The sequence below is a fragment of the Periplaneta americana genome, chromosome 17 (genome assembly GCF_040183065.1).
Source record: "Periplaneta americana isolate PAMFEO1 chromosome 17, P.americana_PAMFEO1_priV1, whole genome shotgun sequence".
NCBI lineage: Eukaryota > Metazoa > Arthropoda > Insecta > Blattodea > Blattidae > Periplaneta > Periplaneta americana.
The window spans coordinates 125,785,077-125,799,559 of record NC_091133.1 but is presented as its reverse complement, the minus strand read 5'-3'; the positions used below and the strand labels follow the sequence as shown (position 1 = coordinate 125,799,559).

Here is a 14,483-nt window from a genome sequence, read left to right as displayed (position 1 = left end):
AATTTAAAGCATATACAATTCATCGGCCAAAAGTATACAAATATATACAATACAAAGTAGCATACTTTCATTAAGCTATACAAATTTGTGCAATTAATATCAAGTAGATTAATTCAATTTATAATCATAAACAATTCATCAGTTGAGCTATGCATATTACCATTCAATTTACAGTAGGTCTACTTCTTTTCTCGCTCTAGTACTTGTATTATTTTATTTAATGACGCTTTACTGAATACAGAAAGTATTTATTTATTTATTTAATCTGATGGAGTTAGGGTTATTAGGCATTCTCTACCACACCACAAGATTATACAGGGACATCATTTTATTTTTACTTCAATTTTTATTTTACCGGAGTTTTTTTAATGTACGTCACTCTTTTTTTTTCTTATGACTTTGCGGAGGGTAGTATTCCATCCGTCGATCTTCCTAACGAAACGCACGCTCGCTTTGTAGTCACGCTTTAGACCTCTCGGCTATCGAGACGAGTTGGTGGTAGAAGGGAAAATGAATATATTTATGTTCAAGGGAACTGCCATAACGTATTGCAGAAATGCAATGTGAGTCTTTGGATATGTCTTAGTACGTATTTTTTTGCCTATTGTGTTACTTCGAGGACAGTGCAAAGTTAACAAGTGAGTGTCGTTTTATTCAAAGTAGGTATGTGTTAGTTCGAGGAAAAGACGTAGTGTCTAATGCACATTACATGTGGTTATTGTCTAATGCACATTAATTTAGTTGTATTGTGTTGTGTTGTAAAATATGACGTACGTGCGAGGCGGTATGCAGTGATCCACCGAAGCGGGGCAGATAGTAGAGAGAGAGAGAGAGCAGGCGAGCGAGGTGCCGAGCGGCGAGGGTGGGGATAACTTCCCCTACTGGCGTTCGCTGTATTACGATTTATCCGAGCGAATCATTTACATTGCAATGCACTACATCGTAACCGAAATCTAGCTTAAAAGAAATCTACCTTACTTACTTAGTTACTTACTTACTGGCTTTTAAGGAACCAGGAGGTTCATTGCCGCTCTCACATAAGCCCGCCATTGGTCCCTATCCTAAGCAAAATTAATCCATTCTCTATCATCATATCCCATCTCCCTCAAATCCATTTTAATATTATCTTCCCATCTACGTCTCGGCCTCCCTAAAGGTCTTTTTCCGTCCGGCCTCCCAACTGACACTCTATAATGCATTTCTGGATTCGCCCATACGTGCTACATGCCCTGCCCATCTCAAACGTCTGGATTTAATGTTCCTAATTATGTCAGGTGAAGAATACAATGCGTGCAGTTCTGTGTTGTGTAACTTTCTCCATTCTTCTGTAACTTCATCCCGCTTAGCCCCAAATATTTTCCTAAGAATCGTATTCTCAAACACTCGTAGTCTCTGTTCCTCTCTCAAAGTGAGAGTCCAAGTTTCACAACCATAAAGAACAACCGGTAATATAACTGTTTTATAAATTCTAACTTTCAGATTTTTCGACAGCAGACTGGATGATAAAAGTTTCTCAACCGAATAATAACATTTCCCATATTTATTCTGGGTTTAATTTCCTCCCGAGTATCATTTATATTTGTTACTGTTGCTCCCAGATATTTGAACTTTTCCACCTCTTCAAAAGATAAATTTCCAATTTTTATATTTCCATTTCGTACAATATTCTCGTCACGAGACATAATCATATACTTTGTCTTTTCGGGATTTACGTCCAAACCTATCTCTTTACTTGCTTCCAGTAAAATTCCCGTTTTTTCCCTAATCGTTTGTGGATGTTCTCCTAACATATTCACGTCATCCGCATAGACAAGCAGCTGATGTAACCCGTTCAATTCCAAACCCTCTCTGTCATCCTGGACTTTCCTAATGGCATACTCTAGAGCAAAGTTAAAAAGTAAAGGTGATAGTGCATCTCCTTGCTTTAGCCCACATTGAATTGGAAACGCATCTGACAGAAACTGACCTATAGGAACTCTGCTGTACGTTTCACTGAGACACATAAAAGAAATCTACCTATGTTATTTAATTAATACGGTACTGAAATGTACTGCTCCACTGTTTCCGTACCACGACCACCACCATCACCATCACCATCACCATCACCACCACCACCATCATCATGAAAAGTTCGTCACCGTCATCCATGAAGAGCACTCCTACATGACCTTTTCCATTACAATTACAAAATGAAAACATTAAGTTTTCCTTTCAATTCAGGTGAGGTGTAAAAACAACGGGTCGTGTACCTACGAAGGCCAGCACTTCAACAACTGGGCTGAGATCCCGATGAAGCTGACGGGGTGCTCCAAGAGGTGCTATTGCGAATTCGGTAATGTGACGTGCCAGTCCACGTGTCCGCCAGTCACGGCCAACCCGCCCTCCGACCTGCAGTGTCCGCCCCAGCAGGCCATCCTCAGCCACCTGCCCGGCGATGAGTGCTGCCTCTACTGGCTTTGTCCTCAGGTCCAGAGTTCAGGTACCGCAACTCGTATCCGCATTAATATCAATTGTTTAATGAAGTTTAGTATTTGAAACTATAAAATGACTGATTACTTTTAAGATGCTCCTCTAAATGGCTAATACATCGGATTTCCACTATGCAAACCTTAGTTCACAAACTGTCGAATCACAGTGGAATTTGATGAAAAAGAAAAAAAAAAACACGGTCCTGGATAGGTTACTTAGGGGTGACACCGTTTTATCTAATATTCATTAATAATTTTCTGCCCAAGACCAGATATTTCAATGCAAACCCAGCATTATCTATTCTTCCTTATTTTCCGCCTTCATCTTAGTCTCGCATATGAGGCGTTCAGCGCTAAAGTGGATCAAGTCACAAATTTTCATAAACTGAGTTTAATTCATTTTCTGATTACCTGAAGTTGGATCTTTTCCGAGCAGTAATGGATGAAGTCTTAATTCCAAGCATTCGCCGGTAGGTGACACCAGTCACGTTCGGCTGAGATTATTTGTTCACGATTTTCTGAGCCATAGTGGATCAAGTCACCAAAGCGTTGCATCAATTAACATCACAATTGTTTATATTTTATAAACCTAGAATTTGAGAATGGAGCAATAAAATTATTGCTAGTCAAATTAGATAATCCACTAGAGCAAGTTAACTTTAAGTCCTATTATCTCAAAACTACGTCTCATGGACTTGATCCACTTTAGTTCTGAACGCCTCAATGATCCGTGTATCCTATGTTGTTTATCATCCTTCCAGTGGATCCTTCAGTAGGCAGTTCCTTCTTAGCCAATGTTTGAGCCAATTTCTTTTTTCTTCCTAGTCAGTTTCAGCATTATTCTTTCTTCACCCACTTTCTAGCACAGCTTCATTTCTTATTCTATCTGTCTATTTCACACGCTCCATTTTTCTCCATATCAACATTTCAAATGCTTCTATTCGCTTCTCTTCACTTCATCGTTACGTCCATTTTTCTACCCCATACAATGCCACACTCCACTCAAAGAACTTCACTAGTCTCTTTCTTAGTTCTTTTTCCAGAGGTCCGCAGAAGATGCTCCTTTTTCTATTAAGGGTTTCCTTTGTCATTGCTATCCTCCTTTTGACTTCCTGGCAGCAGCTCATGTTACTGCTTATAGTACACCCCAAGTATTTGAAGCTGTTCACTTTTTCTACTGCCTCATTTAGTATTGGCATGGCAACCATGGTCTTCGTCTTGTTTGCATTTATCTTCATCCCATACTGCTCACAGCTGTCATTTAGCTTCAGTAGCATATCACTTAGTATCATCTCCTCTTGTATTAACGCTATATCATCAGAAAATCTTATGCACTTCATTCTTCTTCCTCCCACTATCACCCTTCCCTGTTCTGAAAACAGTTCTCACTAAATCCTCCAAATAGATGTTCAACAGGTCCAATAAGAGAAGTTACCATTGATAACTAATGTATGTTTCATAATGTAGGCTATCCTACATATTCTGTACAACTTATTGGAGCGACCAGAACGCAGTTTGAACACAAATGGGATTGATCAATTTTATGATTAAATGTACTTCTATACAAAAATTCAACTCACAAATTTAATAGTTAAAACAGAGAAATCCAGTAAATAAATATCCTTTAAATTTTAACTAATAATAAAATTTGGTACGATTTTTGATTAACTTACATGTCATAAAAAGATATGATAAAATTAATTTTCTAGCAGATATTAAGAAAATCCCATTAATATCTTCTGAATTCTTTAAACATTTCCACTAAACCTAAATTCAACACAATTTCATAAAAATCCTTGTTCAACTACTCACAATATGCTAGTCAGCTAACCTAATATTGTATACTCCATATTGAATTACAAATAGTATTCAATATTATTTGTTCACGATAGCCTTGAAACAATATATAAAGTTATATTGATTCAATTTTCTACAAATTTATGTCAGAACTGTGAAAACATAAGCATTTAATAAAAGTTCTAACATTTAGATTGTATGAAATTCAGTCTCTAGTTCTTTAATATTTTCGTGTTTTATATGACTGGAGAAAATTTCATCTAGTTTAAAATTGTATGTATATGCAAGAAATAATAGTAAAAATACTGTGATAACACATTTATATATTAAAATTGATACTTGTCCTAGCATAAGATAATGGAATTAAAATACGTTATCCTTAAGCATATCAATAATTTCCAAACAAACACTTAGTATCCTCAATTTGCTATTCTGTAGTTGCATAAAACATATTAATATAAGATGATAGAAAGTTTGTTGCTACATTTTATAAAATACATAAATTTTAATTGACTTGATAATATCTAATAACCTTAATTAATTATTTTTCCATTCGTTAACAATATTAAAATTTACTTCACATGTAATAACTGCTTTACTGTGTTAGTAATACGGTGAATTATTGTTATTGCAAGTAATCTTGAACTTTCTGAGCGGGTCAGAGGGGCAGAGGGAAGGAAGCGCGTAACGTGGGTGGAGCCAACTGAGTTGTTTGCGCATGCTCCGGATCATAATCTCTTGTCAAGAAACATAGAACTATTTCCTTCACTGCGAGCAGCAACCACATGGTAGTAATTATGGTGAAATCACACCACCGCGGAGAAAAAGTAATGCTGTTATCCACAGCGGAGGAAAAAAAAAGTATCGCAAATATAATATAAGTGTTGCGAGGAGGAAAAATTGAACAAATGCTTGCTGGAACCTCTTGCTAAGGAATATGAGAGAGCGACTAAATACTCTGGCAAAAGTATTAGTTCCGTGAAGAGAATTAAGAATAATATTGAATAACAACCGAATGAACCTCATCTACTCCGGGAATGAATAGGTATGTAATGTTTAGAAATTATTGCTATAATAGTTATGCACAATAGTGTGTGTACTGTGAGCGACATAATGAATTACTGTTGTAAGTTATTATTTTGTTATAGTTCTGCAAAACATACTATTTCATTCCAGAATTAGGACTTGTGTAAAGTTGAAGTGGACGACTTCGATCAACATGTCATTCGGGATACAATCAAAGAATTCTATCTTGTTCAGAAAGTAGTACCTACGATTAAGAAGATAATTCCGAATGGATGATGCCATTGACGAATTAATAATTAATTATCGATCAAGCGATGAAGACGATGACGATGATGGTAGCAATGATAGGGTTATAGATTGTGTATAGTTGTAAATTAATGTAAATTCAAATAATAAGCCTGTAAAATATGGTTACAAGAATATGTACATATCAGCCGTAGGTGTAAGTCATGTAGGCCTAGATAATGTATAGAAATAGCTGTAGTAACTCCGCCATTGCCGGTCCCCAGCTCGGATGAGAGAGGAGGAATGTACACACGATTATATTTAAATACTTACTCATTATAGATTAATTAAAAGCTGCTACGAAGCTATGTTCTCCTCTCAAAACCAGTGTCTCGTGAGATGATGATGTCTGTATTGAACCAAGTTCTTTTACAATAGAGAGCCGTGAAGTGAAAGAACCAACGTTTTCTGAAAAGAGTCACGTTACCCGAGGGAGGGGCATCCTTGCCGTGCCGTTACGTTGATGAGTACATGCCGTACCGAGCAATTCGAAAGACAGACTTAGGGGATGTAAGGTTCAAGATAACTTGCAATAACAGTACCTGGTAACTAGTTTCGACGTGGTTTGCGATATTCTCGGAAGCCTAGGAGCCTAGAATAACACAAAACCACGTCGAAACTAGTTACCAGGTAATTTACCATAATATCAACACAGTAAAGCTGTTATTACATGATCAGTCATTATACAAGTGTTAAAAGAGTGTATCCAAGAGTTAATATTAAATTTTAGTTCATAATGCTTAACATAGTACCATTTTAATTTCCACGTTACAGGAAGTAACGTAACAAAGATGGACGATGGACCGACTGGACAAAGACCACCTGAAAACAAAACGGCAATGAATGAATCTTCTCCAGCGCATCAACCTGGACCATTTAAACCCACCGCCCCTCCTGGCCAACAGCACAGATTTTTACCCCTGAATCCGGACTACGTGCCACCAGAATTATTCCCATTGTTGGACCCTCTGAAACATGAAAATGAGACTCACGTACTTCCTCCCAATGACTTTAACCCTGATAAGACCAAAGACTCTAATTCCAAGGAAGGACTGAAGAAGTTTCCCGGAGACCACAAACACGATGCAGAGACAGAGATCATGAAAGAGAGCACACAGCAAAATGATGGTATGCATGTAGTGACAACGGAAATTCCCATCATTCATCAGTCGGAAAGGGAGGAAGAAAGTCCTTCAAACACTCCCACTAAAGGAAATAATAAAAATTCGTCTGACACAGAAAATAAATTGAGACCTTACCATGTTAAGCCTCCGTTTCTGCAGGAATATGATGATGAAGCTTTAGATAATTCTGAAGAGCCGATTATGTGGATGGATTCACAACACCCGGAGCACAAAAATAATCATAACATACCCCAAAACGAGAACAGAAGACCACAGTCTGCTCATCCCATTCAACCTCCACAAGATCATCCGCAATACAATGCCCAAAATCATCTAAATCCTGGAGAATACTTCTTACCTCCAAATCGTAGACCAGAGCCGGGACCTGGAGAAGTGTATCATGTCCAGGCTATTCCAGCCTCACCTGGAACACAACAGCAAAGACCTCCAGGACATCAAACTGACGGTCCGCCGGACCCACACCTCGAGCAAATCTTGATGCACTTGCAGAGGCAAGGAATACTCCCAGAACATTACACTGTCCTCCATCAAGAAGGCCCACCGACGCACCAGCACCACCCTGGTGGTTCGAAAATGCCACCAGACAGTAGGCCCGTACATGAGAGTGACTCTGAAGGTATCCCCATTCACCTACCGCCAGGCCGAGTCCCTCCACAATATAATCAAGGATATGTACCAAAACCTATTCCCAGGCCAGGCCAACAACCGCCCTTGTACCAACCGTTACCCAACGACCAGGTGAACATTTTACCCCATCCCCGGATTCCACATCGATATAACGGCGAGCCCAGTCGACAACCAGACACAGATGGACCACTAGTGGCACATATACCGTACCAGGGACTGCTGGTGCCGCACCAGTACCACGGGGTGCAACACATACCACCTCACGTTGACATAGACCACCTGCTACTGACATCACAAGGACGTCACAACCAGTCACAACCAGGTCAGTTCTTATGGACTTTCTTCTCTTGCACGCACAATAACGGCATACACATTAAGATGACTTGGTACAAGGCTATTTGCTAGATTGATCTTCATATCGTCTCATGAAGACGTGTAACCATAATGTATCTCTTAATTTTTATCACCTTCATTAATAAGTACAACTCAAACATTCACAAAACCTATCAGTGTTAGGCTAGGGAATTAAAATCCGATCGAAGGAAATGAAATATAATACACGATAAAAGGCGCGGGTTCGATTACAGCTTGGGTTGATTACTTAGTTGGGTTTTTCCCCGAAGTTTTCTTCAACCGTAAGCCAAATATCAGGTAATCTATGGTGCCAAATTCCATCTCGTTATCACCAATCACATTGACACTAAATAATCTCGTATTTGATACAGCGTCTTTAAATAACCAAGTAAAATGATACGCGATAAAATCTTACATATGGCTTCTTCACGGAAAGAAGTACAACTGTGGGTTCCATGTTGTAGATTTAGGGCAAGTGGAAGACCCCTGTCTCTCTTGGAGGGCTCCATGTAAAATGTATAATCCAGTTCTAGTTCGCGTTTGATTTACAGCTTAATAACCTCTACAGTAAAGCGTCGTTTAATAAAATATGGACGAGGAAAAAGTGTATGAAATAAATAGTGCATACATTTTATCTTTCCACGCTCGCGGAAGTAGAGCGGAAGTGTCAATGTACAGCGCAACTGTCCGCAAACGAGCGTGGAAAGATAAAATGTGTGCACTGTATTTTTCTATAAAATTCCACGTATACTTTGTATTTAGAATAAAATGCATGTAAGTAGTCGACCAACATATAATGTTCCAAAATTATCACATTTACGTATTATATTGCAGATTGTTATATGGAACGTGTACTTTTCCTACAAATCCGGGACCTATCATGATTACTGTATTTCTTTGAACACACATTGGTTACTGAATATTCATGCATTATTACAAATCTTGGATATAACTATAATATGGTAACGTATAACATTCAATGCCACTTTAATGGATCATAGCAAGTGGTTGGTTGTAAAAATAACTTACAATAGCAATCTATAATTCTAGAAATATATAATTTGAATTCACATAGAATCAAACATCTACTATGGCTTGTATCATGTATCTTGACCAAAATTCATCTAAATGTTTATGTCGTCATTGTACATGAAATTATACCGATAGTACAGTTTGAGTCGATTAAAAGAGAATGAGATTCAGACACTAAAATTAAATTCCACAAGATTCTTAACAATGGTAAGTGGAAGATGAATTGGAGACAAAATAAGTGTGGAACTGTTTTAAACTGGATTAAGACAACTGGAACGACGGAGAAAGTGACTCTTGGTAAGTGTTACCATCTGACTAGACCGACTGGTAAATCATTGGTTTCCTCTCTTTGTAACATACATTCTAATGTTTCTAATTTTGTATTCAAATTTCAAATGGAGACTGGGAATAAGGAGAAATTTTCTAAACACAAATTGTACATTTATGTATAAAACTGTACATAGACATGGACTGTAAATTTATCTTTGACTACAAACTTTTCTAACAATTCTAATCTTAAAAATCTCCTACTGAACTCACTACGGTATCTCTCTTAAAATAAAGACTAGGGTTTAAATTTCAATGTAACATTATCAAGTATTTCTTACATGTTTAAATGGCATAAACGACACATAAGGTACACAATAATTATTTTTGATAACATAACACGCATTCTCGGATTGGCAAAACACTAATCTGCATAATCTTAAAATATAACATAAAATGTGTAATAAACAGTGATCGAAAGGAGTGGATATGACAATTATTTTGTGCGAGATCGTGCGTATTTGCTTGCTTTCCGCACAGAACCAATACGCGGTAAGTGTGAAATACCACATTCAGTATTCCCAACGTAACACACATAACAATTTCCCTCTTCTTACCGCTTAAGAGACATATTCATTTTACTGCTTTAGGCTTTTAACATATTATTTTTAGAGGCGTTTAACATAGTAATAATTATAAATTGGAAACTTACCACTGCAATTTCACCTAAATTGCAATGTTAATTATTGTTTTTAAATATTTGAAAAAATTAAGTAAACTCTACTACTCCACTAAAGTCATTGCATTCGTGATGCAAGTAACATTAAGGAAGCCGTGAAAAAATCAACAAGATTCCAGATGCCGATGTTATTACTGCAATATGTTATATAAATAATATTGTTAAAATATTAAAATGAAAAATAAATCATTACATAACCTTACCGTTTGTTTTAAGTTCGCATTTATAGACTGGGGGGGAAAAAAAGACAGACGTATATCACGGCCTGCTGGAGTATAGTAAACACAGAAAACATTTTATAGCAACAATGTTGAAGAGAGATATTTTTGTTTTCCAAAATTGCCGTCATTGAACAGAAACCAAGATGGAGATTTCATTGCAACTAATTAGAAATTCGTCTTTCAGGTATGTAATAAACGATCTTCGCACAAAATAATGTACGATACACGAGCGGTATGTTTGTTTTCATGTTCTCGGAAATTAAAAAAGCTCAACTACGTTTCGCTTTTTCAATCTTTTCCTCGAACATGAAAACATCAACATACCGCTCTTGTAAGCATATTACTATTTTATACTTTCTTCATAGAAATGCTTATTGTGCATAAATAAAGTTTAATTATCTTCATTGTATGTAATACTAGGAAATATTATAGCAATTATAATAAGTACTAATCATAAAAATAATGATATATTGCTTAAAACATTGGAGTACCACACAAGGAAACGAGATTATGAAATTTATGACAATTATAAAATAAAGATAATATACACGCAAAACCGCCTACACTGAACCCCCAAGGACTTAACACTAAGCTTGAAAAAGTGAATTTATAGTGAATTTGATTCATGAATACATCTGTTATATACTTATAATTCAAATTGGAATATAGGAAAGAACATAAAATCAATAAGTTATATTATTTTTAAGTTTGCATCATGATAGAAAGCGTCATCAGTATTAACTCTAGAATTAATATTGTACAAAATATATAGATTGATCTTCACAATAATAGTGTGTGCGTTTCATCCTTATATTTTACATAATTTCTGAGACACCCTGTATATATGAGCACACTCGCCACATTAATAACTGAAGATGTGAAACGTCATATCCTGCGACAGTCATGTCCAGAACATTTCCTGTCATTCCATACCAATCAATTACCTTATTTCTGCATAGCACCGTAGCAAATAAACTCATTAACGTCAGATTCCGTTACTTTCCGTGCTATAAAAACGTCACTAGGTCTTTCCATTCATTGTAACATTACGGTAGGTCACTATCAAGGACTTCTAAGGAGCATTTAAGTAAATTGGTACTTCCTTGTCAGCGTTTCATGGTTGTATCATGTAAAGAAATGAAAGAGTTGAACTGTTCCTCTTTATTTTCCTACCTATAACTTAGGCCTACTATCATTACTTAGTTACGCAATTTTTGACTACTGAATGCTTTACATTTCAGAATATTTATAAGTCTTTACTTCTTGCTTTACGAAGCTTTCTCTTTTATTAACTTTGGTAATATGAAGACCTTCGATGACTTTATTATGATTTCTATGATCTAATTTCTTACTGTTTATTATTGTCATAATATTTGAGCTAATGATTACATCTTATCATTTTAAATTACATCAATTCAAATTCAATATAGAAAGTTGTAAATGTTTTACTTTATATAAATCATCCATAACAATTGAAGACATTGCAAGCTAGAGTTAAACATTATACCATGTGCTTTCTGGGTATAGGACATAGGAATTTAATATTGCTTTAAGAAATATATGTATAAAAACAACGAAGAAATATCTTACTTAGTAGGCCATGTTTAGAAATTAGCAGGCTTTGACATTGTAAGACAAGAGAACATCAGGCTTTGCCTTAGCAATCATTAATGATGTTCTCTTGTTTTGAAATTGTCAAAGCCTGCCAATTTCTAAACACGGTCCACTGATTAAATTATTTCTTCACTGTTTTTATACATAGTTTCTTATGACAATGTTAAATTCCTATGTACTATACCCATAAAAATACACGGTACATACATAATTTTTGTTATTTAAATCCGAGAAGCTCAAGTATTATCTGCAGAGTTGGTTTACAGTATTTTTCTAGTTTATTTTCAGTGTCTATATTTATGAAATTCCCATGCTATGTACACAATAAAAAATGTAAAATGTGGAAATCACAAATGCAGACATTGTAACTATCTTCTCTTGTTCTCGTCTTTAAGAGCTGCTCACCTATTGCAAGATTCCATTCCTTAGCAACAACGTATCACAAAAACACAGTATGTTTTCCTTCGAATGGGAAGTAAATACGTAAGTTCCGTGTCGTAGAGTCACGGCAAATAAAAAGAATCCTGTTCACAACAGAGAGCTCGAGAAAAAATGTCCACTCAACTGTTTCTCGGCTCACAAAGTTTCCTGCTTCGCAGGACTGCAGAGCGAGCAGTTTAAATCTCCTGAAACATTGCTCGCCCAGTTGCTGGCCCAAGCCCCATGCGATCGCTGCCATCCCTTTCATAAAATCATGACGCTCTTCCCGCCTGCAGTCAGTCGTGAGTGAGATTTTACTACAGAGTACAGTAGTGTTGTGCAATGGTAAAATATTCTCTGTGTCGCAGTATATTCATCTTGAAGACGTACAGTAGGTACATCAAAAGCGGAAAGGAGATTTTCGAGAACTACCTTCATGACGTCTTTGTTTTGTTTTCCGGTCAGTCACAGAACCTATTTTATTTAACTTATCCATTAGCTTTAGGCCCGGTTGCAGAAAAGCCGATCATATATGATCAACAATCAAGGAGGGTTTGATTGGGCCATTTTCATTGCAGAAAGAACAATCAGTATTTGATCGGAAATCAACCTCCCATCAGATTTTATCAACAGATTTTTCCTGATTAGTGACTGATTATTGATCAAGTGTACATGTTGTTTATAATAAAGTTGTAGTAATTTTACAGGAAATAGTTAAAATATGTAGTTACATTGTTTTAAAATGAACTGACAGATTTTTCTAAGGAAGAAATATTCCGCAAATATGCATAAGCGATGTCTGACGTCATATGGTGAATGACGTCATGATTTCCGACCGAACCGGAATAGTATGTATTTTTTTTCTGCTTCACCGAAACACAATTCGTCTTATTTTCTACTGCATTTATAAAAACCCTCTACGATGTTTAATAAGAGGGCTCTATTATTACCAGAAAACATTGTTCATTTGTTTTATTCTATTCTGCAGCCTATACAGATGGAATCAGCTTGTTTTAGTTCTACATAAAACAACAAAGCATTCATTTGTTTTCTTGCTCAGCGCCCATTCGATGCATTCGTTTCTTTCCTCTTAAAGAGCATCAAATTGGCCGTGGTTATTAAATAGCGCTGGTGCCAAATGAATTTCTTTCTCAAATAAGCAATTAGTAAATCTAGACGCTTTGAATGGAGATTCACTTTCGTGCAATGCAATGAACAATAAAATAAATGACACATCAACTGATTGGTAATCAGGGACTGATTTGATTTACATTTCTGCAACCGGGCTTTAATACTGATTTTCGTATTGGAGTTAGGCTGCCAGAAACTTTACGTCTAAATGCTTGGTCTTATTCTGCCACACAAATTTCTGCGCTTGATGTAATTCTTCAAGATGAATGTACAACGATGCAATGAATATCTCACCATTGCCCAACACTATTGTACCCTCTAATGAAATCTCACCGACGACTGCATAACACAACTGTCCTACTACAATGAAATCTAACTCACAACTGACTGCAGGCGGGAAGAGCGCCGCCCTTTCATATAGGGGAATGCCAGCGGTTGTATGGGGCTTGGACCGCCGATCGAGTAACGCTTCGGGACTTTTAAATTGCCCGCTCTGTATTATGTCTTCTGGAAAAGAAAGTAAGGAACAAATTACGAATTATGACGACGGACAAAAAAGCCAGTGGGCTGCAGTGCATTCGGAACAGAATGGTGAACGGGCCACCGCGTCGAAATAATGAAACAAGAAAACATCACACTTTAAATAATAATAGTTTTTATTTTTATTTATTTATTATTTATTATTCTACTTAAAAATACAAATATATATAATAATAATAATAATAACAATAATAATAATACAATATACATATACAATTTTCTTGTATTAAAATAATTTATAACTGGATCATACTCGGAAGAGCAAAATTATAAATAATAAATAACTTAACCACTACTACTACTACTACTACTACTACTACTACTACTACTAATAATAATAATAATAATAATAATAACAATGGAACACGAGATGCAGTAATAAAATTTTTTTGAATTTCTTTTAATTTAAGTAAATTTTCTAACTCTGTTCAAGAATGTTAAAATTCTGCATAATTACTCGTATAAACTTCTTTGGGAATTTTTCACACGCACAGTTTTATACGTTAAGAGACTTTGCAAAGTGGAATTTATGCTAAGAAAAAAAAAAAGGTAGACAGGACACTACAATAATTAAACTTTATTCTTGTTAACACAACTTCAACAAATTAGTACATACGTTTGAATATATGTACATTATTTACACGTTAACACTTGTGAGTCTACCGCTATGGATTGACGGTTAGCCTGCCTGACCGTGGAACGAGCGGATCCGAGTTCAAATTCGGGTTGGGACAAATTATCTGGTTGAGGTTTTTCCGGGGTTTTACCTCAGCCCATTAAGGGCAAATGCTGAGGAACTTTGGGCGCTGGACCCTGG

General features: G+C 36.2%; 1 protein-coding gene across 3 annotated transcripts in view; it reads left to right on the top strand.

Annotated features, from left to right (window-relative positions):
- Positions 1-14,483, top strand: part of LOC138692694 (putative epidermal cell surface receptor) — a 420,391-nt gene that overhangs the window by 319,794 nt on the left and 86,114 nt on the right. For all 3 annotated transcript variants that reach the window (XM_069815825.1, XM_069815826.1, XM_069815824.1), the window contains exon 7: positions 2,221-2,479. In XM_069815825.1, the coding sequence (XP_069671926.1) occupies positions 2,221-2,479 (259 nt within the window). The remainder of the gene's footprint in view (positions 1-2,220; positions 2,480-14,483) is intronic.